Source organism: Camelus dromedarius, chromosome X (genome assembly GCF_036321535.1).
Source record: "Camelus dromedarius isolate mCamDro1 chromosome X, mCamDro1.pat, whole genome shotgun sequence".
Lineage (NCBI taxonomy): Eukaryota > Metazoa > Chordata > Mammalia > Artiodactyla > Camelidae > Camelus > Camelus dromedarius.
This window is the reverse complement of record NC_087472.1, coordinates 74,431,365-74,458,412: the sequence shown is the minus strand read 5'-3', so window position 1 is coordinate 74,458,412 and position 27,048 is coordinate 74,431,365. Positions and strand designations below refer to the sequence as shown.

Sequence of the window (27,048 nt, the reverse complement as noted above, 5' to 3'; positions counted from 1 at the left end):
AAACACCTCTAGGCAGGGCCATACCACCAGAGTTCCAGGCCAAGCTTCACCCAGTAGTGGGCAGATACCGAACCCTCCTGCCAGGAAACCTACATAAGCCTCTAGCCCACCCTCATCCACCAGGGAGCAGATACCAGAAATAAGAAAACAATAGTCCCAAGCCTATGGAAGGAATCCACAAACACAGGCCAGACTCTACACTGGGACCAGGTAGACCCTGCCCCTCGGGTGACAAGAGAGGAATGTACTGCTGGGACACAAAGGACGTCTCCCACAGAGGGCCACCTCTCCAAGGTCTAGAATTATAACTCGCCCATCTAAAAACACAAAGAGAAAGACAGACAAAATGAGGTGGCAAAGGAATATCCTCCAAGACAAGGCACAAGTTAAAACCACAGAAGGAGAAATAAGTGATGAGGAGATAGGCAATTTATCCAAGAAAGAGTTCAGAATGATGATGGTAAAGGTGTTCAGAGAGCTCAAGGGAAGTATAGATGCACAAAGTGAAGTTTTTAGCAAAGAGCTGGAAAATATAAAGAATACACAGAGATGAAGAATAAAATTACTGAAATGAGTAACACACTACAAGGAACTAAAGATAAACTAAAAAAGGCAGAAGAACGGATTAGTGAGCTAGAAGACAGAATAGTGGAAATCACTATTGCAGAACAAAAAAGGAAAAAAGAATGAAAACAAATGAGGATAATTTAAGAGAACTCTGGGACAATATGAAGCACACAAATATTCACATTATAGGTGTCCCAGAAAATGAAAGGGAGAAAGGACCTGAGAAGATTCTTGAAGAGATAATAACTGAAAACTTCCCTAACTTAGGAAAGGAAACACTCACCCAAGTCCAGGAAGCTCAGAGAGTCCCACACAGGATCAACCCAAAGAGGAATACACCAAGGCACATACTAATCAAATTCAGAAAATTAAGGATAAGGACAGAATATTGAAATCAACAAGACAAAAGGAACAAATAACATACAAGGGAACTCCCATAAGGTTATCAGCTGATTTTTCAGCAGAAATCCTTCAGGCCAGAAGGGAGTGGAATGATATATTTAAAGTGCTGAAAGGGAAAAACTTACAGCCAAGAATACTCTATCCAGCAAGACTCTCATTTAGACTTGATGGAGAAATCAAAAGCTTCACAGATAAACAAAAGCTAAAAGAATTCAGCACCTCCAAACCAGCTTTACAAGAAATATTAAAGGAACTTCTCTAGTTCAAAGCACAAGAAAAGAGAACAAAAAGAAGAAAGAGAAAAAAAAGGCCTACAAAAACAAACAAAACAATTAACAAAATGGCAGTAAGAACACATTTATCAATAGTTACCTTAAATGTAAATGGATTAAATGCTTCCACCAAAACACACAGGCTGGCTGAACAGATATAAAAACAAGACCCATATATATGCTGTCTACAGGAGACCCACTTCAGAGCTAGAGACACACGCAGGTTGAAAGTAAGGGGATGGCAAAAGATATTCCATGCAAACAGATACCAGAAGAAAGCTGGAGTAGCAGTACTTATATCAAACAAAATAGATTTTAAAATAAAGACTGCTACAAGAAACAAAGAAGGGCACTACATAATGCTTAAGGGATCAAAGAAGAGGATATAACAATGGTAGGGTCAAGTAGGGTCAAGATGGTGGAGTGGTAGGACCAGGAGCTCGCCTCTCCTTGCGACTACAATGAAACCACAACTGAATGCTAAACAACCATCAAAAAAAGACTGGAACCTAGCAAAAAAGATCTTCTGCAACTGGAAACATAAAGGGGAAACCATTGCAGGATGGTAGGAGGGGCGTGCTCGTGATATAATTGGGCCACATACCCCCTGGGTGGGCGACCCACAAGCTGAAGATCTGCTAAGTCGCAGAGGCCCTCCCACAGGAGTGAGAGCTCTAAGTTCCATATCAGGCTCCCCAGCTCCATCCCAGCATTGGGAAGAGAAGGAAACCCCAGGATATCTGGTTTTGAAGGCCCGCGGGGCTTAGCTCCAGGAGGCCCACAGGACTAGGGTAAATAGAGGCTTCATTCTCTTGGGATCAACTCACAGAATCTTGCGTGCACTGGGTCCAGTGGCAAAGGAACCTGGCCAGACACCTGCCTGCTGGTTTTGGAAGGTCTCCTGGGGATGTAGGGGATGGCTGCGGCTCACCCAGGGGACCTAAAAGCTGGTGGCAGACATTCCAGGAATGTTCATCTACATGAGATTTCCTGGAGGCTCACATATTGATTGGATCATTAACACCAAGACCTAGCTCCACCCAACAGCCTGTAGGGAAGCCTCAGGCCGAACAATATACAGGGTGGGAACACAGCCACACCCATCATCAGACTTCCTAAGCCACAAAGGCCTCTAGACACAGCCCTAACCACCAGAGGTCCAGGACCGAGCTTCACCCAGCAGTGGGCAGGCACTGGCTGCTCCTACCAGAAAACCTGCATAAGCCTCTAGCCAGCCTCATCCAGCAGGGGCAGATACTAGAAATAAGAAAACAACAACCCAAAGCCTGTGGAAGTAATCCACAAACACAAAGAAAGATAGACAATACAAGGTGGCAAAGGAATATCTTCCAGGCCAAGACACAAGATAAAATCCCAGAAGAAGAAATAAATGATGAGGAGATAGGTAATTTATCTGAGAAAGAGTTTAAAGTAATGATGGACAAGATATTCAGAGAACTCAAGAGGAGTATAGATGCACAGAGTGAAGTTTTTAGCAAAGAGTTGGAAAATATAAAGAATACCCAAACAGTGTTTAAGAACAAAATCACTGAAATGAACAATACACTAGAAGGAACCAAGAACAGACTAAATGAGGTAGAAAAACAGATCAGTGAGCTAGAAGACAGGTTAGTGGAAATCACTACCTCAGAAGAGAAAAAAGAGAAAAGAATAAAAAGGAATGAAGATAGTTTAAGAGAACTCTGGGACAACATGAAGCACTCTAATATTCACATTATAGGGGTCCCAGAAAAAGGAGAGAGAAAGGACCTGAGAAAATTTTTGGAGAGATCGTAACTGAAAACTTCCCCAACCTGGGAAAGGAAATAGTCACCCAAGTCCTGGAAATGCATAGAGTACCACACAGAAAATCAATAAAGAAATACAGGCCCTAAGTAACACATTAGACCAAGAGACCTAATTGATATCTATAGAGCATTCCACCCCAAAACAACAGAATACACACTCTTCTTAGGTGTACATGGAACATTCTCCAGAATCGACCACATGCTAGCCCACAAAGCCAGCCTCAGCAAATTTAAGAAAATTGAAATCGTACCAAGCATCTTTTCAGACCACAATGCTATTAGGTTAGAAATCAACTACAAGAAAAAAACTGCAAAAACTGCAAACACGTAGAGGCTAAACAATATGCTACTACACAGCCAGTGGATCACAGAAGAAATCAAAGAGGAAACCAAAAAACACTTTGAGACAAGTGAAAACGAAAACACAACAATCCAAAACCTCTGGGACGCAGCAAAAGCAGTTCTCAGAGGGAAGTTTATAGCGACACAAACCTATCTCAGAAAACAAGAAAAATCTAAAGTGAACAACCTAACCTACACCTAAAGCAGCTGGAGAAATAAGAACAAACAAACCCCAAAGTTAGTAGAAGAAAAGAAATCATAAAGATTAGAGTAGAAATAAATGAAATACAGACCAAAAAAAAAAAAAAACAATAGAAAAGATCAATGAAACTAAAAGCTGGTTCTTTGAAAAGATGAACAAAATGGATAAACTTTTAGTCAAACTCATCAAGAAAAGGAGAGGGCCCAAATTAACAAAATCAGAAATGAAAAAGGAGAAGTTAAAACTGACACCACAGATTTACAAGGAATCATAAGAGGATACTATGAGCAACTCTATGCCAACAAAAATGAGAATGCAGAAGAAATGCGCAATTTCTTAGAAAGGTACAACCTGCCAAGACTAAACCAGGAAGAAATAGACAATAGGAATAGACCAATTACCAGTACTGAAATAGAATCAGTAATTAAAAACCTCCCAACAAACAAAAGTCCAGGACCAAATATCTTCACAGGTGAATTCTACCAAACATTTTGAGAAGAGTTAACACTTATCCTTCTGAAACTATTCAAAAAAAATTGCAGAGGAAGGAACACTTTCAAACTCATTCTATGAGGCCATAATCACCCTGATACCAAAACCAGACAAGAATATCACAAAAAAAGAAAATTATAGGCTAATATCACTTATGAATGTAGATGCAAAAATCCTCAACAAAATATTAGCAAACCAACTCCAACAATGCATTAAAAGGATCATACACCATGATCAAGTCGGATTTATCCCAGGGACACAGGGATTTTCAATATAAGCAAATCAATCAATGTGATACACCACATTAACAAACTGAAGAATAAAAACCATATGATACTCTCAATAGATGCAGAAAAAGCTTTTGATAAAATTCTACACCCATTTATGATCAAAACGCTCCAGAAAGTGGGCATAAACGAAACATACCTCAACATAATAAAGGCCATATATGATAAACTTGCAGCTAATATCATAGTTAATGGGGAAAATCTGAAAGCATTCCCTCTAAGATCAGGAACAAGACAAGAATGCCCACTTTCACCACTTTTATTCAACATAGGTTTGGAAGTCTTAGCCATAGCAATCAGAGAAGAAAAAGAAATAAAAGGAATCCAAATTGGAAATGAAGAAGTAAAACTGTCACTGTTTGCAGATGACATGATGCTATACATAGAAAACCCTAAAGAAGCGACCAGAAAACTACTAGAACTCATCACTGAATATGGTAAAGTTGCAGAATACAAAATTAATATACAGAAATTAGTTGCATTTCTATACACTAACAATGAAATAGCAGAAAGGGAAATTAAGGAAACAATACCATTTACCATCATGCCAAAAAGAATACAATATCTAGGAATAAACTTACCCAAGGGGCAAAAGACCTGTAGGCAAAAAACTATACCACACTGATGAAGGAAACCGAAGACGACATAAACAAATGGAAAGATATACTGCATTTTTGGATTGGAAGAATCAATACTATTAAAATGGTCATACTGCCCAAAGCAATTCACAGATTCAAAGCAGTCCCTACCAAGTTACCAAAGACATTCTTCACAGAGCTGGAACAAAAAAATGTTAAAATTTGTATGGAAACACAAAAGACCTCAAATAGCCAAAACAATCTTGAAAAACAAAAATGGAGCTGGTGGGATCATAATCCTTGGCTTCAGACTATAATACAAAGCTATAATAATCAAAACAGTATGGTACTGGCACAAAAACAGACACATAGATCAGTGGAAAAGGATAGAAAGTCCAGAAGTAAACCCACTCACTTATGGTCAATTAATCTATGACAAAGGAGACAAGAATATACAATGGAGAAAAGACAGTCTCTTCAATAAGTGGTGCTGGGAAAACTGGACAGCTACCTGTAAAAGATTGAAATTAGAACATTCTCTAACACCATGTACAAAAATAAACTCAAAATGGATTAAATACCTAAATGTAAGACCAGTTACTATAAAACTCCTAGAGGAAAACATAAAACATAGGCAGAACACTCTTGGACATAAATCACGACAATATATTTTTTTGAACCAGCTCCTGGAGCACTGGAAATAAAAGCAAAAATAAATAAATGGGATCTAATTAAACTTGAAAGCTTTTGCACAGCTAAGGATACCATCAACAAAATGAAACGACAACCTACAGAATAGGAGAAAATATTTGCAAGTGATGTGACTGACAAGGGACTCATTTCCAAAATATACAAACAGCTCATACATCTTAATATCAAAGAAACAAGCAACCCAATACAAAAGTGGGCAGAAGAGCTAAACAAGCAGTTCTCCAATGAAGACATACAAATGGCCAATAGGCACATGAAAAAATGCTCAGCATCGCTAATTGTCAGAGAAATGCAGATCAAAACTACAATGAGATATCACCTCACACCAGCCAGAATGGCCATCATTGAAAAGTCTATAAGTGATAGATACTGGAGAGGCTGTGGAGAAAAGGGAACCCTTCTAACACTGTTGGTGGGAATGCAGTTTGATGCAGCCATTATGGAAAACAGTATGGAAGTTCCTTAAAAAACTGAAAATAGACTTACCATGTGATCCAGCAATCCCACTCCTGGGCATATATCTGGAGAAAAATAAAATTCAAAAAGACCACATGCACCCCAATGTTCACAGCAGCACTATTTACAATAGCCAAGACCTGGAAACAACCCAAATGTCCATCAACAGATGACTGGATAAAGAAGAGTGGTACGTATATACAATGGAACACTACTCAGCCATAAAAAAGAATAAAATAATGCCATTTGCAGCAACATGGATGGACTTGGAGATCGTCCTTCTAAGTGAAGTGGGCCAGAAAGAGAAAGAAAAATGCCATATGACATCATTTATATGAGGAATCTAAAAAATAATAACACATAATGACACAAATGAACTAATTATTATTTTAATTTCTTGAATATGTGTAAGCACATTTGACTGTCCTTTATGGTTGGATTACCATATTCTGTTGATTCTTATTTCTTAGTTGGCTTTATTCCTTTGATAACTATGTAAGTTTAAAAAGCTAAAGATCTAATCTGTTCTTAGAAACAATAATTAGTACATATACGTAAACTAAAAAAATGTGCAGTATACTGTATACATGTATTTACATGCAATATAATGTGTATGTGCAGTCGAACTGTAATAATTCTATCTAATAAAACTGAAAAAGGAGAAAAAGTATATTTGTGTGTGTATAATATGTATATATATAATGTGCTTATTTGTATAGTTACATAGATTTGCTTTTATATGCATGATATCTTTGGAAGAATACACAACAAACTGATAATATTGGTTATCTCTGGGGAGAACCTAGTGGCTAAGGATAACAGTAAAAGAGATTCTTTTTTCCCATACATCCTTTAGTGCGGGGAGGGCATAGCTCAGTGGTCAAGTGTGACCTAGCATGCATGAGGTCCTGGGTTCCATTCCCAGTATCTTCATTAAAATTAAAATAAATAAATAAACCTAATTACCTCTTGCCACCCCCAAAAAGCAACAACAGCATATATCCTTTTGTACCTTTTGAATTTTTGTACCATGAATTGCAAACTTATTTAAAAGATAAATTACTACTGAATAAAAGCAAAACATACTCCAAGTTAAAGGAAAAATCAAACAATACAGAAGGGTATACAATGAGATTAGTCCTCTTATCTCCATTCCCTGGAGGTAACTGCCATTCTAGGGCTCTCCCTTGAAGAGTCTGATTCGTAGGTCTAAGGCTAGGCTGGGGATCTATTTTTTAAACCATTTTATTGAGATTTATTGACATACAAAAAACTGCACATAATGTATACTACTTGATGAGTTTAGAGATAAGTAGCATCACCAGAGTCTATACTGTAAATATATCTATCACCTCCAAAAGTTTCCTCTTGCCTCTATTATTATTTCTTGTGATAAGAAGACTTAAGATCTACTTTCTTAGCAAACTTTTAAGTATACAATACAGTATTAACAATAGGCACTATGCTGTGCAGTAGATCTCTAGGACTTGTATAACCAAGACTTTATACTCTGATCAGAATCTCTCCATTTCTCCCTCCCACCAGCTCGTGGCAACCACCATTCTGCTCTCTGCTTCTGTAAGTTTGACAATTTTAGATTCCTCATGTAAGAGTACCATGAAGTGTTTGTCCTTCTATGTCTGGCTAATTTCACTTAGTATGTCCTCCAGGTTTATCCATGTTGTCCCAAATGGCAGGATTTCCTTCCTATTCCATTGTATGTATAGACCAGATTTTCTTTATCCACTCATCCAACAAGGGACACTTAGGTTGCTTCCAAGAACCACAGGTGACTGTCACAATGAGAGTCAAGTTTAAGAAACAGTACTCTGTAGTCAGATCACATAGCATGGCAACTTATTCCTAGCAAAATACAATCTAGAATGGCTGATGGTAATTAAATCCTGACGAAGGCAAGGGAAAGGCCTTCCAGCCACAATGCCCCTCGGAATAGCTGAGCACCCTGGCTCCATTTCCATATCTATGATGACTGCTGCCCTCTAAAGCAGCATGAGCTCCTGGCCCAAACTGGTCCAGCCTAATTGTTAACCTTGCAATTTTCCAGGAGACTGAAATAATTTAGGTGAGATTAAACAACAACATATGCAAACAAAATAATCAGAAAAACAGCACATTTGAGCTTCAAAGAAAGTGAGAGTTGAGATTCTGAACAACTGTCTATAGCTTTTAATTGCTGGCTCACTGTTCAGTCCAACAAATACGAATCAAGTGACTACTAAGTGCCAGGATGCAGACATCACAGAGTAAGACAAAGACACTTAAAATCCATGTGAGAAGTTATAAGCATGGTACCATGGAAACACAGAGGAAAGGCATCTGAGCACTCAGTGGGGTAATACTTTCTAGACGAAGCGACACCTATTTGTAAAACTCAGGGGAAAATAGCTCTCTGAGAAAAGTTCAATGTCTCATTTCCAATTACAGGTAGTGTAAAGCACTGGCTTTCAAACTGTGCTTCCCAAACCGGGATTTGGGTAGATGGAGAATTGGACCAAATAATAGGACAGGTGCTCCTATTTTCTCTTCAATCTGAGTTCATATTCTCCATTTTATCTATTTTATATTTTGGCTCTTTTGGAAATATTTTACTGAAGAATACTTTTTATTAAAAACAACTAGAAGTATTTATCACTAGAAGGTAAGCTCCAAGAAAGCTGGGATTTCTTGGTCTGTTTTGTTTACTGCTGTACCTCCAGGGCATAGAATAGCCATACAAAGTAGGGAACCAATGAACCATTTCAACTTTCAAGCAGTATTTACTGAGCCAGGCACTGATCCATGCCAGGCACTAATCTAGGTGTGGGGATATAACAGTGAACAATGGACTCAAATTCCTGTCCTCACGGAGCTGACATTCTAGTGATTAATATTTCATGACAGGCACTGAGCTAAGCAATTTAAGACATATCTCACTCATCTTTCTAACCCTATGAAATGGGTTATCATTAATTTTCCTCCCCATTCTTTTTTTTTAAACAGAAAAATTTAAATAACTTGCCCCAAATCACACACCTAACCAGATGGCAGAACTTGGATTGAACCCAGTTAGGTCTGACTTCAAAATAGTGCTTTTTCCATCAAATATGTTGTTTCTCAAATAAAGGCCACTGGAAAACTGAACATACACTATTTAGATCAATTCATAAAGTAATACATTAAGCACAGGGCCATAAATAACAAATATTGTGAGACTGTTCATTGCAATGATTGTATTACACCCATCTGGGTCTCTAGAACCTTGCCTGGACCATAGAGAGCTTAATCCAGAGGCAGTATCACTTTCTGATCTCTTTATTACGACTTCCTCCAGCTTGTCCCAAATTCCATTGGGATACCAGCTGCACTCTCATATACCACGCTAAATACATCAAACTGGTGTCTGACTCAGGCAGAGCTCTGTGGTTCACCTTCTCCACCTGTTCTCAATTCCAAAGCAAAAAGAAATCAGAGATAACAATGAAGCATCACCTTAGAAGAAAAGTCAAGGGGAGGGGTGGATTATGTATAAATCTGCTTTGGCTGTAGAAATTTGGATGGTTTATATTTCAACTGCAAGGCCTATGAAGTCTATTTTGAAAGTACAGACCAAAACTACTGTTGATGCAAATGTACATCTCTACACTCTGTGGAGTTCAATAACCATTTAGAAACTAAATTGACAAAACACGAAGCTAAGGAATATTGTCAAAATGCAACAGTAAGAATAGCAGCAATCGAAAACCATAGCTAATTCAAGGCAACACTGACAAAGTGGCCTTCCCTCTCAACTATAGGAATTCTAGTTATCTACATATGCACGTTAGAGTATTTGCCATTAAATGCTACAGTCAAGCCAGAGGTAGTAGAATACTGGTCCAGTGTTCAGTAAACGCTATTAAGGTGCTAATTTTAATTTGTAAATACCCAATTTTAGTACCTTTAATTGTTCTTAGGCTGCCAGGAGCCAGCCCATATCTGTAGGTGAAACTGCCTGTCACATTCTAAGAACAAAGGAAAAACTTAGATTTAATTTAATCTGTTGTGGCTCATTTGGGGGCTGGAGACTCTACTTTGAGAATAACTTTCGTTAACAGTGGATACAGCAAGAACTTCAGCATTCAGGGAACCTACACTCAAATTCAAAGTGGTGGAGCAAATCACGGGCAAGTCACTTAGCTTCTTCATCTATAAAATGAATATTTTGCTATATTCCTACCTAACTGTAAGATTTACAAATTATTATATAAAATGCCTAGCACACAGGCTCTGAAAAAGTGATTGTGAAATAAAGCATAGACTGTTTATTCTGCAGAGATGAAGTCTACAGTATGAACTGCTTTCTACAGGTCCTCAGAAATCATTTGAAACAAGTAGATTTCAAAATAGGCACTTGATCTGCCCAACGCAAATCTTCATGATAGAAAAATCAGAAGGCCTGATCAAAGGTATTCTTAGGAATAAGAGGAGAACAAGAGTCCAAGGTAGCTTTTGGGTTACCTTAGAAAGGAAGCCAGGAACTGCAGAGAGGACAGTGATGGTAAGAAATTTCTGAGTCCTTGAATCAGGGGCTGAAAATGCTTACAGGGTCTGGGCGGCTAACATAAATGAATGAAGGGGGTGAGTTAAGAAAATCAACTGCAGTAATTTTTTTTTTCTTCTAAACTATGCTGTGGGTGGTAACAATATAAACATGCAAAATACTGGAGTTTACATTTTAAGTTCAAAATTAAAAACACAAGTTAAAAATAGAAAAAATTGAATTACATTTTTGTGTCTGTGATTTCTTCTCTGACTTGGAACAGGAGATCTGATGCCTTTCTTATGCACCACGAGGTCAATGTTAGTTCATATTTCTGTGTTACAATGTGCAAGAAAGAATTTAGCCTTAAATCCTTATAATGATTAATTTTATCTTATTTCATAATGGAAAACATCTGTTTAGAAATGCAGACATTTCCAAACACAGACAGACGTTCTGCACAATGTTTTTTATATTTAGGGTTACTACTCCCAAGATATTCGCAGGATTTTGCTATTTCAATGACATCATGCTTCATTTTCAGTACCATGGCACAGTAATTCACTATCTCCACTCTAGCTATTCTTTCACACCATGAACATTAATTGAGAAAAGATTAACTGAACTATATACTTGTTCATTTTCATAAAGTATGTCAGAGTCTTTTCTGGAATTTGATAGACAACTCTACAATTTGGGGAACGTAATTCAGGCCATCACAGTCATTTCTTGGAAACTAATTTCAGCAAAGGAAATTCAACCAGTTTATCTCCTGTCAAATGAGTTTCCCAAAGCCAGAATTTTGCTAGGAATGAGCAAATACAACCATACAATTGTGAAGGTATTTCTGAACAACACTGCTTTTCTTCAAAGTGTCTAAATGAGTTGTAATGTCAACCAAACACGTCAAATATTTAATTTCAGTCTTTGCTGGTGTGCTGAATGCCTTTTGGATGCCAAATAAGTCATTTTTTTCCCAGTATATTCAGTACCATTCCTCATCTAGGTCAATTAATCTCCATAATAGGTCAGATCTCCATGACATTAATCTAATAATTTACCAAGCAAAGTATTCAATCTATGTTTGGAGCAAACCAGTGTTAATTACTAGTTCTTGGCATAATTCATTTTGAACATTTGTGCACAAAAGTGGAATTCTAAGGAGTGATACAATGAATAGCTCCAAGTTTAAGTCCTTGTAAAGTGTTTCAGATTCAAACTGAAATTTCCTAAGTCCAACAGTAATACTATTGCAGAAGCACCATCTGTAGTCATAGTCACTAATTTTGACCAATCTGTACTAAAAATTTCAAGACTTTTCTCAGCACACAAAATCCAGGTATTTCTGGATGTACCTGTCACAGGCAAGTCCAAAAGAATTAGACTGCATCAAAATTCTTAATGCATGAATTATATATCTAGGTGCAGAGGATCTCAAACTTTAGGGTGTATCATAATCAGCTGGAGGGCTTGTTAAAACAGATTGACAAGTCCCATCACCAGGTTCTGATTCAGTAGGTCAAGGCCGGACAATCTGCATTTCTAACTAGCTTCCAGGTAGTACAGTGTTGTTGATCAGGGACCATACTTAGAGAACTACTGGCTAGGCATATAAGCTAAGTGTATAGTTACATGTATAGTGTTTATATCTGTTGTAACCAGCGTTAATCTGAAACTTCACAAATAATTTAACTTCTTGACCCAATTTGTCACATAAAAAATGTACAGGCATCAATCTTTAACATCCTGAGCAGCAGTACTTAACTACCTTTTGCAAGTGCTTGTTTATGACATAAATTCCGCTGTACTCAAAAGATATTCTTTTCTGAAACAACTACCTATAAAAGGCTTTCAAGTCCTGGCAATTTTTTCATGTAATACATGATTGCATTTCATGGCAGTACTACTTAATTCTGTCTGTATTCGAAAACACAACCTATTGAAATTCCAAGCCCTTTTACAAGTTCTTTTTATTTAAGCACTCACCATTCTTGTATACTGGTCATATTTCTTACAACGGTTTATTTTTAAATGCTCTCTTAAATTGTAGTCTTTCAACAAATATACTTTATTTTGATATAAAGGAATACTCATCACTTCCACTAGGAAATAGGCTCTCTCTGATTTTCCTTTAAATATATGATCTTCTTGTATAGATCATTTTTCTTTGTTTTTCACTTTACATAGATGTGGGTACGAGAAATATTTCATGTTCTTCAAAACTACTATGAAAAAGTACAGGCACAACAATCAATGGTGTTTCAGTTATTGACTTCTGTGTAACAAATTACCCCCAAAACTTAAGTAGCTTTAAAAACACATTTATTTTCTCATAGTATCTGTGGGTGTGGCTTAACTGGGTCCTCTGGCTCAAGGTCTTTCACAGGCTGCAATCAAGGTGTCAGCCAGGGCTGCAGTCATCTCAAGGCTCGACTGGGGAAGGATCCGCTTCCAAGCTCACTCACATGGCTGTTGGCAAAATTCAGTTCTTTGTGGGTTGTGTTGGACTGAGGGCTTCAGTTCCTCACTGGCTGTTGGTTGGAGGCTGCCCTCAGTCCCTTCTCATGTGGGCCTCTCCACTGGGCAGCTCACAATATGGCAGCTTGCTTCATCAGAATGATCAAGCAAGAAGAGCCAGAGAGATCAAGAGAGAGTGCAAAGAAGATGGAAGTCCCAGTTTTTTATAACCTAATCTTGGAAGTGACACCTTATTACTTTTGCTTTAGCGTATTCATTAAAAGCTAATTACTAAGTCCAGCCCACACACAGGGGGTGGGGGTGGATTAAACAAGAGTGTGAATAGCAGGAGGCAGGAATCATTGGGAGCCATGCAGAAGATGGTTATTATGAAAGGCAAGTGGCACCTGGTCACTGTGTCATTGAGACACCATGGAGTAGTACAGACTCCAATAAATGAAGACCTTGTGGTTTAGCAAAATAGGGCAACCAGTGTTGCCAGAGGATCTGATATTTCAAGAGTGGTTGGTAAGTCAGAATTCTTGGTAATATTTCATAATTTTTAAAATATTGGCAACAAGTTCCTATTTGTTTAAAAAAAAGAAATACATTTGTAAAATGCAAGTTAAATGATAAGAGGGAAATAAAAAATCATTCAGCTACATGATGCCTAATATTCAATCCAAACCCACTATTTGACTTTCGATTCTGATGAACACTGTTTATCAGTGAAAATCAATGAAGTTTTTAAAAAAATGTGTGGGGCTATGGGCTGCCAGTTTGCCATCCTTGCCATAACCCTTGTAATTTCCTTTGTGGTATGGATGAAAAGTTTTGGTGTCTGATATGCAAACTGTGGTTCTGCCACTTCCACTATGTCTTTGGGCCTATGACAAGGGTCACAGAAAAGATCCTCAGGGCTCGTACTGTTAGTATTTTCTTACTTGTCTCCCCTACTAGACTATGAACTCCTGGAGGGTTAGGGTACCCGTCTGACCTCAACACTCCCTTATCTCACTTTCCTACTTCATTTTTCTCCACAGCAGTTACTATACCACCTAAAATACTATATAGTCTTTTTAATCTTGTTTATTGTCTGTCCTTCCCACTAGAATATAAACTTCATGAGGTCAGAAATCTCTTTTGGTCACTGCTTTATCTTCTCAATATTGAACTGTGCCTGGCAAACAGTAGGAGCCCAATAAGCATCTGCTGAATGAATGAATTCCACTGTTCATAGCACAGTGTTTGGCACAGAGTACGTGCTCAAAAAATGTTAATTAGACTGAAAAGCACTCATTGCCCTGTTAAGAAAAATGGGGTGAAATGAGGCCAGAGAATGGTAGGCAGATCATGAAGTTTCCTGTATGCCATGCCATGCCATGCCAAACTTAAAGCATGAGAGTGAAATGATCAATGTCCAGACTTCTTGGCACACAAGATATTCTGGTCAAATTGTAGCTACCATTTACATGGCATTTACCATGTGCCACATAATATTCTAAGCATCTTACTTATGTCAAACCATTTAACACTCAGAATGAAGTCTGCGATGTAAGTCTTATTACTATCTACCTCTTTGAAATGAGGAAACTGAGGCACAAAGAGGTTAATTTGCCCAAGTTTTATATAACTAGTCAGTAAAAGAACAAGAATTTAAACCCAGGCAATGTGGCTCCAAGGTCTGTTCTCTTAACCATTACGCTACACAAACGAAATATAAGAAAAATGTTCTGGAAAAAGTTACTAAAATGCAACTATACTGTTTTGAGATACATTAAAGATGAAGGATTTTAATGTCAAATATATTTAGGTTCATATCTTGGCTCAACCACGTTCCAGAAGTGTAACCTTGGACCAGTGAATATGCTAAGCCTGTTTTTACTTTAGCTATTAGAAAACGGAGATTAATACATATCCTGACAGGTGGTTGTGATGATTAAATGACAAAATGAATCTATGTGAGGTACCCAGCCCATGTGGTAGCCATTATTACTCTCACCAAGGGGAATTTATTCTATAAATGCATTGCTAAGCAGCTACAAAACTTACTTTTATTTAACAGTTTGGCAATTCCATTTGGAATCGAGTTAATTTACATGGAATTAACATGTAACATTATGAAACACTGGTTCTACATTCTTCCCTATCTGACTTTCAAAGTCTCCTACAGTCACTCAGTCAATCAACAAATCTCTCTCTTTCAACAACCATTATTGCACATAACGTGTCAAGCCCTAGAGCAAATCTCTGCCCTCTTGGAACTCAAATGACAGATAATTATATACAAACTTCCAGTTATAAGATAAGTTCTGGGTATATAACACATAACATGGGGGGGGGGGAAGAAAATTATAATGTAATATGAAAATACTACAGGAGAAAAAATATGAGAGAGGTTAAAAAAAAAGAACACTCTGGTAGCACAAGGAAAGGCATCATTCATCTTGGCTGGGAAAGATTTCATAGTGATAACTGTTAAGCAAGAATAAGTGTGAATTTGCTATGTGAGGGTGAGCATTACATAAGAAAAGCACCATGTGAGAGGACATGGTATGCCTAGGAAACCAAAAAAGTTCAGAATAGTTGGGACATTCCAATGGTTGGAACAGGTGTGGGCAAAGGTAAGCACCAAGTAAGTCTGGAGAGAGTCTGGTATCAGACTGTGAAAGGCACTGTCGGCCATGCTGAGAAGTCCGGACTTGGTAAGGTAGGCAAAAAGTAGCCAGTGGATATCCTCAGGCACACAACAAAGTCAGCTTTGGTTTTCAGGATGGCGTCTCTGACAGCAGTGTGGAAGATGGACCAGATGATGCCCAGATCTCCAGATCCAGATGTCCAGAGAGTGGTAAACGAACAAGTTGAGGCTATTTTCACAGTTTAGATAAGAAACGATGGCAGCCTGAACTATGGCAATGGGGGCGGAAGTGGCTGGACTCAGGAGACATTTCTGAGGTAGAGGTGACAGGATCTGGTGATCAAGGGAATATGGGAAGTGACAAGAAAGTGAAGAACTGAGGACTCCATAGTTTATGGCTCGAAATGGATGAAAGACAACATCTATAGAAAAAGAGAATACCAAAAGCAGAACAAGTTTTGGGGAAAAATAATGAATTCCATTCTGGATATTTTTTAGTATAAATGACCTTAAGATATTGAGTAGAAGAGAGCTGAAAAGATGTGTCAAAAGCTCATGAGAGAGGTTAGGGGTCGAGAAAGAGCTATAGGAATCACCAGAATATTGTTAATACTTAAAGCCGTAATAATTTAGGGTGACACTGCTCAGGAAATGAAAGGAGAAAAAAATGACTAGGACAGAGGCCTTGAGAGCGCCAAGGCTTAAGGAAGCAGTAAGAGAAGGAGGAATAACTTAGGAAAGAAGAAAGAACTAGAGACTTATAAGGAGAATCAGCAATGAGCAGAATTATGGAATTTAAGGAAGGAAGTTCAAGGAAAGGATGGCTCAATAGTGTCAGTATCTCCAAGAGGACCAAGGAAGGGTGAGAACGGAAATGGATGTGGCAGCTTCAGAATGGTCACATCACACACCAAGTAGCAACAAACTAGGGAATGGGGAATGAATGCAGTCTTTTATTTTTTTAAATAATGGTTAAAAGGGAAGAACAGGAATAAGGATAACGGCTTAAGGGAATTACAAAGTAAAGGAAAAGTTTTTGTTTTTTTTAAGGTTATTTGAGTATTAGAAGTGAAGGAAACCAGAGGGGAAAGACTGAAAATGCAGAAAAGAGATTGCTACTTTTGAAGTCCTATAACTTCACTGTATGCCTCACTCACTTGGCACTTAGCTTACACGTTTGCCTTGTACTGGCAGTACTGTACATTTAACAATGCTGACACAAACTAAGTGCTCATTAAATCTACTTATTATTGTTTTTTCTTCATGTATCTATGCATATTATCTGGCCAATAAAAGTGTACAATCTTACAAAAGAATGTACAAAAAGGAAACCGTGTGGTGGAATTGTGGAAAGAGACGCTGTGCAATACAGACCCAGAACAAAGATTTTTATCCACCACTTACTAGTTAGTGTCCAGACCAAAGAAAAATTATTTCACCTCTTTGCACCTCAGTTATTCAACTGATAAGTGGGAAGACTACTATGCATTCTTGCGAGCTTGTGAGTATTAAACAAGATATTTAAAAAGCACTTTCTATACAACTTGGTGCTTAAGAAGTAGTAATAGTTACTATTATGATTAGCATTATGATTTTTCCTACCACTAGTGCACCTAGAAGAGTCATTGACTTTTCAAGATGTGTCTATGACTGAGGATAAGTAAACAATCAAGAGGAATAGTAGTCATTGCTATACTGTATTCTAGAGAACAAAAGCACAAAATGGCATCAGCTCTTGATCAGACTTCTCAAATTTGGGTTATTCATTTATCATCAACATGATTTCTGCCATATCCAAGTACTGCCAACTTAATACTTTTCTTTAAGTCAACGCACTTTTCTTTAATTGGCCCCATTCTAAAAAATTATAGCTGTGAAATTGTGAGTTTCATGTGTTGATTATCTTTTTTTCTAATATATACAATAACCATTAAAACAAAAGCATTCATCCCATTAACCACCCAACATCATCTCTCAAACCACATTCTAAAACTGCTTTAGGGTTGCCCTACTTCTGAGACCCTTAGGCAGAGATCAGGTAGCAATTTTTGGTTTTACTTCATTTTTCTCCTACTGGCAACTACCACTTACAAAGGTTGCAGAACATACAAATGAAGCCAATCAAGTGACAAAATTTATCCCAGTAATATACACTGAATCTTCTCATGGGAAGTCCCAAATTGTCTAAAGCTAAACAGACAACCCAGCAATTTATCTCTTAATCTCTCCACTTCTATTTTCTCTATCACAAATGAAAACGAGACTAGGAATAAAGGCCCATCTTGTGGCCTAGCCTCAAGAACAGAACCAAGGGGAGGAGAAATTCAGTGGTGGGTTTTGCTCTGAAGCACTAGCATTTCAGTCAGAAGAAATGGCAGGCATGCAGATCACGCAAGTGAAAAAACTTCAAGATAGTGCAATACGCCTCTGAAAAGGCAAACTACCATCAATTATTAACCAATACCTTTCAAATCTGTGTTATAAACCAGGAAGTTCATCATTCCAACAACAGATCACTGACCAGAACCAGGAGAGAGAACTTCACTGGTAACATCTGTAGATACTTTATGTACACAATTTTGGGCCAGTCTTAAATCTACTATATTAACAGCCACACTACACACGTTTTAAGTCACTTCTACAATCCCTTCTGTTAAAATCACTAACCCCTTCATTCATGGGAAAAAAAATGTATCCTATACCTAAAATACACAAAATATTATGTAGAATATGAAAAGACCAAAGAGTTTATAATCTAGCATAGGGAATAAGATTTCTGTATTTCCCCAACTGTAGTACTCATGACTGAAGAGGATTGCTGGGAATTCTTTTCCCCAATATTTTATTATAAAAAATTTTAAACATATGGCAGAGCTGAAATAATTTCACAGTGAACAGGCAAATACCCACCACTGAGATTCTACCATTGTTATTGTACTTGCTTTATCACATATCAATCCATCTATCCAACCCATCTTATTTCTTGATGAATTGCTGGGATTTTGAGAACAAGACTATGTATGATGAAAAATCTTGGCAGGCCCTATTAGGGTTGCCTCTCAAAAATGTTGACTGATGGAGTGCATGAACAAAAGTTTGAAAACCACAAACCTGTAAGCAGTGTTCAACTCTGCTGCCAACCTCCAATCAAAATCTATTCGGAGGTCCTAGCAGGGCATATTAGGTCTCCACACCCTTGTCCACTATCTGGACCATCCTTCCCAGACCTCTTTAAGGCTCAGCACCCATCTCTGAAACCTCCCCCAACTTTCACCCAGAATTAACCATGCCACATTTTTTATCATTAGCCATTAGCTCACAGTATCTGCCACTTTGTTTTCAGTCTCTTTTACTTAATTCTGACCTCCTTGAGGGCAGGGATCCCCTTATTTTCCTTTGGCACAGTATCTAGCCTAGAGCAGGCACTCAATAATTGAATAATATAAATGAATAGCTCAGACCTGTCTTTACCCAGGAGCCAGGGAAGATGTTTGATGCCTGTGGGAATGATTTAATCACACTGGCACTTTAGGAGATTCATTTTAGAGAACTGCTGTCAAGAGCATGAGCTTGGGAGCCAGACTGCCTGGGCACAAATCCCAGAATACCAGCTCCGCCATTTATTGCTGTGTGACTTTTGGGCAAGTTTCTAAGCCTCCTGTGCCTCAGTTTCCTCATTTGAAAAATAGATAATACTGCTTCTCAGGTTATTGTGAGGATTAAATGAGAACTGCTTTTTGTTAAAGCACATAGATTAGCAACTGGCACACAGTAAGCGTTTCATCAGTGTTAGTCATTGGTGCCAATAACCAGGTTAATGACAATGAGGTAAAATGTCCTTAAAGCGAGGGTGGCAGCAGTGAAAACAAGTGGAAAGAATGGCCATGAATGAAGAATCTACTGAGAAATGCTCGGTCAGGAAGGCAAGCAAATGAGTGTCTGATACACTGTTATTTTTCTACTTTGTATGTTTGAGATAGCTCATGAGGGAATTTTTTAAAAACTACTAAAAACAGCTATAACCTACCCAGTTTAGGCACAGATTAGATGCTGGACACAAGGAGGCTGGACTCCAGCCACAAGCTCTATAATCACTGCAAGTAGTTTTATGCAGATCTTTCAGTCTCTCAGCTGAGATTTTATTTTTCCTCCTCATTACTCCACCCAGCACTATTTCTTTAGTTTATGATTCTCACAATTCCATGTTCCTGTCCTCTGTGAGCACATCACCAAGAGCCTTGGTTGGGGAATGGGTTTGCCGTTTCATCCTACCCAACCCTGTACCACTTTTCTTTTTCCTGCCTACCTCCTCTACTTCTCAAGCCTTGCTATTCCCTACACGTAGGAACTTGAAACCTAAGAGTATGGGAAAGCAACAGAGCAACAGCAGTTGTGCCAAGAACTGGGGATGCTGCCAAGCTGTTCCCCAGGACCCATATGCAGTGACCAACTACATGCAGAGATTGGACTGAACTGCCCATGGGGCCTCACATGCTAGATATTCCCATTTGCTTATGCTCGTTTTCCCTCTCCCACTTAAAGAAGCCTCTTCCAAAACCTGTAACCAATTCAAATCCAACTTATCCTTGAAACCCAGCTGAGGTTCAGCTTCTTCAAGGAAGCCTCCTCCGACCGTTCTAACCCACAGATATCCTCCCTCCACAGACACACACCAAACAACTACTATACTTACAAACTGTACCATAAAGCTTAATCACACACATTTATATCATTAATAAATGTTTCATGTGTATATATTTGATATACTTGATTTGCCAAAGGCAGGAACCATGTCACACGTCTTTTAAACCCCTTACTCTCAATGGGTTAATATTTGTTGAAAAGTGACTGAATCAGTGGGTTTGGTTGGTTGTTTAGGCTAAAGAAGGATGAGGCAGAAACATGTTGAAATGAAAAAGGTTGAATGGACAGATGTTTGAAAAAGAAGCACTGGTTCAAAACGGGGGGAAAGTTGCAGAAGAAAGGTGTTCAATTAACATGTTTAATTGATTTGCTGCAAGGTTGGAAAGAGACATATAGAACAGAGATATCAACTGGGAAAAAGGTATTTCAGCTGAGGCAGAAGACAGCAGGAGAAACATGGGGCTACAAAAGAAATTCTGCTAAAACCTAGGGATAGGCCAGTTGGGTAAGTAAAGGTAAAGGGAGTTATTGGGATGACATAGGTAGAGATGTGATTATGCAGGTGAGCGAATCAGTAAGGGGTGGTATGAAGGGTTGGATAGATGGATAAAATGACCAAGGGTAGTTGGGCAAGTGGGTTAGCTGATTGGGCGGTGAGTGGGTAGATGGGAGGCAGGTAAGTGGGTGGGTGGTTAGGTGTTTAGTTGGGAGGGAATAGGTGTGGGGCGTATTATTTAAGATCCGGCCCCTCCCTCACCTTGACCCGGAAGCGGATGAGTGCTAGCCTCACGCAGTGGCTCAGGCAGGCCGGTGGCAGGAACCAGGCCCGTGGAGGAGGGGTGCCCTTGTTGCCCACGTGTCCCACGATCAGTTGCGCTGTCTGCCGCTCAGCCTGGCACCGACGGCCCCACTCGGCCAGCCGGTCCTTGCCCAGGCCCCCGGGGAACATGACCACCAGCTCCAGGCCGTCGCCGCCGGGATAGGCACAAGCCTGACATAGCGCTGACAAGTAGCCCAGCATGGCGTTCCATTGGCCGCCACACACCCAATCCGTCTGGTAGCCGCCATAAAGCCGCGGGAGCGCCGAGCCCGCGTCCACCAGCACCCGGGCCCCGGGCAGCGGAGGGGGCGGCGGCGGCGGCGGCGGGTGCAGCCCGGGGTGCGCCTGGCCGTGGTGGTGGAAGTGGTGAGCGGGGTGATGGTGCCGCGTCGGCCCCGCGCCCCCGGAGTAGGAACCCAAGGCAGCGGGCGGGAGCGGTGGTTGCAGAGGCGCGGAGCCCCTGGCGGCGCGTGGAGCCCCGGGCGCTAGGGCTGCCGTAGGCGGCAGCTGGCGATGCTGGTGCTGCTGCTGCTGGCGCGAGACCGTGCGCGCGAGTTTGAGGAGGTCCACGGGGACCACGGCCCCGGGACAGCGCTTCTCCAGGAACTCTTGGAAGCCCTGGACGCCCATGCTTCGTCGGTGGGCAGCCGAGACGGAGGCTGCGCGAGCAGGCTAGGCGGCGTTCTGGGCGCGAAGCTGGGGGCGGGCGCGTGCGCACTCCGCGGGGGGCGAGGGGGCGGGAAAAGGATTCCCGAGGGGAGGGGTGAGCGAGCGAGGGAATGAGGGCGGGGTGGGAAGGAGACCACAGGTTGGATTTGGGTGGAGAGGAAGGGTGAGGCCGACCGGACTGAGGAGAGGCTGGGAGGATAAAAGCGATGACGGGCTCTAGTCACTTCTCTTTTTTATCCCTCTCCGGCCGCTCTTCACCGCGTCAAAAGAGGTGAAGCCTCTTCCTTCCACCTCCGGGAGCCATGTTGCCTCGTCTTCTCTATGGTACACGCTTTCTAGCTGGAGGAGGGGGAGCTGGGCGGAGCGGCGAGGCATCCTGGGATTTGTAGTCTTCTCTGTGGCCTCGGGATATAGTGCTGTAACAAGATTACCAAGCCTGTCAACCCTTGCGTTCAGAATGTCTCAAGTGGCGGGGCGTGATATGCGTTTAAGTTTGCCCTCCATCTCTTTGCATCTACCGAGTTGCTTCAGGCTATTTACCGCCTTTCCAGGGAAAAGGAGGCGGAGGTGATGCATCATGGGAAAGGAAGCTGAGTGGATTAATTGAATTCAGCTAAAGTATGCTAAAATTCCCCAGGAGGAATTTTTCTGGGGGTGGGGGGAGAAGGATAATGTGCGTAGCTTTTGATGAATGAAAAGGACACATATGAAATGTAAAAATAATCACCACCACCATTTCTGTAGCAATACACTTAACTTTTAGCTACTGTCATTCTTTGAAGATGAGTTGTTGGTCCCAATTTATGAATGGTGAAACATATTTATTTGCTCAAGGCAATGCAGAAACACAGTGAAATCAAATATCCGTTGTACCCGGAATCTCTGGTCAGGGAGATAAGCACTGACACAAATTAAACTACAAGTTGAACCTTACTGGCACTCACTGAGCTACAACGTCCTATGGTTAGGACCCTTGTTCCCAAACCTCACTGTGAATCATTCTGTCGGGGAGCTCTCGCAGAATAGCGGTAAAATCCCCCATTCCAGACTTACAGAATCAAAATCTTGAAAAATCTATTTTTCGGCATTCCGCTCAGTTGATTCTTACATAGCGCCAGTCTTCTGACTGGCTTTTAGGGTCCACTGCTTCAGCAAGATGAGGACAGAAAACAAGATCCTTTCTGTTCTGTAACAGTGAGTAGCAGCCAGATCTGACTTGGAACTTAACGGAGGGTGGGAGAAAACGGTAGGCCGTGCTAGAACACAAAAGTGCAGAACCCAGGAGTAAAGAAGGTGAATGAAGTCTGGTAACAGTGTATTAGGATGCAAAAGCTGAGAAAGCTTCAAGCTCCATAAAGAAATTTGCCATAAAAGAATAGCGGAGCTAGAATAAGCCAGACCGGCAAAGAATGAGTAGACGGTGAAGCTATGCACATAGATAAGGCTTTTGAAAACAGTGAAGGGAGAACAGTGGCTTGAAGGGATGGAGGATGGAAGGAATAGAGGTTTTCTAGTATAATGGATGCCTATTGGATTATCTGCTCAGCCCTCCTTTTCAAGCACGACCCTCCCCCCATTTACAGAGTTACAGCAAAAACTGTCAGGTTAACCATAACCGTGCCTGATTGGGTCAAAGGTAGACAACGAATCCAATATGGGTTGATCAGAATCTCATTCTCTAAAAATTGGGAATTGGACCAGAGAGATCCGTTTTTCTCTAAGTGTAAAACTTAGAAGCTCTCAGCACTCAGTTTTCCCAACAGAGGGACAGAAGTAAAAGATGCTGATCTGCAGGAAAAAAAAATGCACTCTCAGAGCAGAGATGGGAGACAGGGAGTCTTCATTGTGTTTAAGTCCCAGGTTCTAGATCATTCCTCAGGCATTCTTGTCCTTGGTTTCTCTGAGGCAACCTCATATCCTTATTATTTTTGTTTAAGATAGAGTTGGATTAGAAACTGCTTATGACCAAAAAAAATATTAATTCAAGAACTGATTCCAGAAATGGGGTGTGGCAAATTACAGACCCTAAACTATGGAACTGGCAGAGATTGGAGATCTCCCATATCATTTATTTGAAGTTGACATTCTGTGTTATTTGGCAGTGAAGCAGTTTCTTATTGGTCTTGAGGCTCAAAAACAGAGCAGCCCTTCTGCCTGTATCAAGAGTTCAGCAGTTGCTGGTGGTCAGATACTCACGGGCTTTGCTGACTTATAGCAGTAGAATTCTGTCTCACTTCAAATGTTTCACTAATTAGAAATCTGGCATCCAGGCAACTGGAATGAGATTTTCTGTATAAACCACCATAGCGTTCCTTGTTCTCTAACTCCCCCAAATGTGATATCTTCCTCTGTAAATGCATTCAGCTGGAATGCAAAGAAGAAAGGGTAGGTGTAACATTCCCAGAGCAGATTAGAAAAAAGAGGCTTCACATCCTTGAACTCAGCCTACTGTTTCCTATCCATGCTCTGAACTGGAGACCTTGAGCAGAATGCCAGGGAGAAGGAGCCAAGTCCTTAGGTAGAGAGCTTAGAAACAGAGCTGCAACAAGATGAGGCAGGTTATTCCCTTTAGCAAATCTGAAGATTCAAAGAGCATAAGTTGCCAAGATTCTTGGCACTTTGTTATTAGCGTTGTGAGTCCCCTCAAATGAAATCAACAGGCAGTCAAATGAGGTTTTGAGGAAGTTGTATCCCTAGAAAATCATATATGGTGAATGAGGACCATGAGCCAGAGCAGTGATTCTCAAAGCACATGGACCAGCACATTGGCACCTAGGAACTGTTAGAAATATAAATTCTCCGGCCTCACCCCAGACCTCCTGAATCAGAAACTCTGGAGGTGGGGCCAGCAATCTGTGGTTAAGTGATGTCAAAGGTAAACAAAGCCCGACATCAGTTAAAACAGTGAGAACAGATTACTGACAGTAGGGAAACAGCAGAGCTCCATTCCCATTTGTGCACAGGTGACCAAGCATTTTAAAGGGAGACGGAGGGAAGAGGAGCGAGCAGGGGCTGAAGTAGACTCAGGGAAGTGAAAACTTAAAAAGAGTTGGCAAATGTAAATGCAGTTAGGCCAGCTGTGTCAGCTAGCTGGCAGTTACTGAATTTAGGATTCTGTCCTCCCACAGTTAAACAGAGGCCCTAGCCCTTCTGATGATTACATTTCAAAGGACCGGTCCTTGAAACACACACTCTAGTGTTAGGAAATACATATACATCTCAAAGGGATGGGGAAGAAGTCACAATTGTAAGTCCTTTTTGGTAAATGCTCTAAGAAAGGGAGGTCAGGAGTCTATCGTCAGGTGTCAGCTAGAGCAAACTATAAATTCTTTTTACAGCCCTGAGTTTTTCCGGATGGGTCATCCCAGACTCAGGCAGCTAGAAGCCATATTAAAGTTTGGTTAAGTCTCTTGGTGCCGCTGGTGTTTGAATGGACTTTTTGTGTCGAGAGCTTTTGCAGATCTCACTAGTTTTCCACCTGATTTCAATGCACGCTCAAGTTTGAGAATCACTGCTCTTCTAGAGTGGGCCCAAGTCCAGGCTGGTTAAGAAAGAAGGAGCATCAATAAACTGACTTCCGTAAGTTTTTCTATACTCGTAATTTATTTTTCTTCCTTCTTAATCCAGCTGGAAATGGTGCAGACTCAGACTGGGTGGCTGATAATGGTGTGCCCCTCTCCTTTCCTAAAAGGGAACTTTGTGGTTAATCTAAGTATTTCTCTACTATTGTGTTAGATACATTGGTGGCAGTTAAGTTTATCAGGAAGTTGGACAATCAAGAGGAGCCACATATAGACTGTCACTAAACTAGATGAGGAAGGGGCATGTCCATGCCATGTAATTGCTTCTAGATGCAGTAGTTACATGTGACTTCCAGGTGTCCATAGGTTATGTTAAGTGTGGGCATTTATGGAGCTGTAGATATGGGGAAAATGGCATACGGGTTTATGGGGCAATCCAAAGGAGGACTATAGGTAAACATCTATTGTTTTATCTCCCCAGCGTCCCTTTTGTACCACCTTCTCTACCTTACCCTCATGGTTGCACCAGGAACCACTCTTTATGTAACTTCCCAAAGAATTGGGGATTGAGCTGGAGGAGGAGAAATGAAAAATCCTGTCTACATGCAGGCACTTGATTTATGTGTTCTTAAGGCCCATCTGCATTACCCTTGGGTTTTGTGAGACTCCACCATCTTTGTAATAAATTCCTTTTTCTTAAGCTTGTTCAAATTGGCTTTCCATTACTTATACACAAGAGTCTTAACATATTTAGCACAGGAGAAACTTTATGCTAGACATAGGCCACTGAGAAGGGTAGCAATAACAGAGGCCAAAGCCCTGGAAGCAGAAGGGGACAGTAGGTGTCACAGAGTGGTGTGTGCTTTGGAGCCGGGATCTGGGCTCCAATACCAGTTTAACTCCTTATTCGCTGTATAACTTTTAACAAGTTACTTAACCTCTTGAGCCCTTAAGGTATCTGTGAAATAGACTCATTAATTTATTCACCAGATTTATTTGGTACCTACTGAAAACAGTTTTCAAGACAGTCAAGGAGCTTAGAAGGGAGATGGTAATGATACTTACCTCAGAAGCTTGTGAAGACTAAATGATGTGATGAAGCACTAAGCATACTAACTGGCACAGTAAGCACCTAATAAATGTTAATTCTTATCATGAAAGGTAGAGAGAAGCATAAATACGTTGCATGGAGAGTTCACATTGGATTCACTCTTCTGATATTGTCCATCTTAAGTAACTGGCTTTTCAGTTTTTGTAAGGGGCCCACTGAAGCTTTCTCTATTGCCCAAATCCTCAGGGCCTGTTTGAGAGGCTGTAAGCTCATATGGTAATAGGAAATAATTCATTAGAAAGTCTAATGAGGCTGCCATATTGCTTGTGTTTCTTGAACCAGCAGTAATAGCAGGGAGGACCTTTGATGAGTAAAGGAAACAATGATAGTGGTTCTCAACCCTAGATAGATTAATATGTATGATACTAACATATCACCTGAGGAGATTTTTAAACCAATATTAATTATAGGGATGGGACCCAGACACTAATTTTTATTTTAAATTGTGGTAAAATACATATAACAGAAAAATCACCATCTTAACCATCTTAAGTGTACAGTTCAGTACTGTTAAGTATATTCACATTGTTGTGCAACCAAGACACTAATTTT

General features: G+C 40.3%; 1 protein-coding gene across 6 annotated transcripts in view; it reads right to left on the bottom strand.

Annotated features, from left to right (window-relative positions):
• Positions 1-22,178, bottom strand: part of FAM120C (family with sequence similarity 120 member C) — a 96,682-nt gene extending 74,504 nt beyond the window's left edge. For 3 of the 6 annotated variants that reach the window (XM_031445122.2, XM_064483123.1, XM_064483119.1), the window contains exon 1: positions 21,133-22,178. In XM_031445122.2, the coding sequence (XP_031300982.2) occupies positions 21,133-21,825 (693 nt within the window). In that variant the 5' untranslated portion in view covers positions 21,826-22,178. Of the gene's footprint in view, positions 1-12,042; positions 16,154-21,132 lie in introns of those variants that run through there. The other 3 variants (XM_064483120.1, XM_064483122.1, XM_064483121.1) reach the window with 3 other exon arrangements.
• Between the last annotated feature and the right edge of the window lie 4,870 nt (positions 22,179-27,048).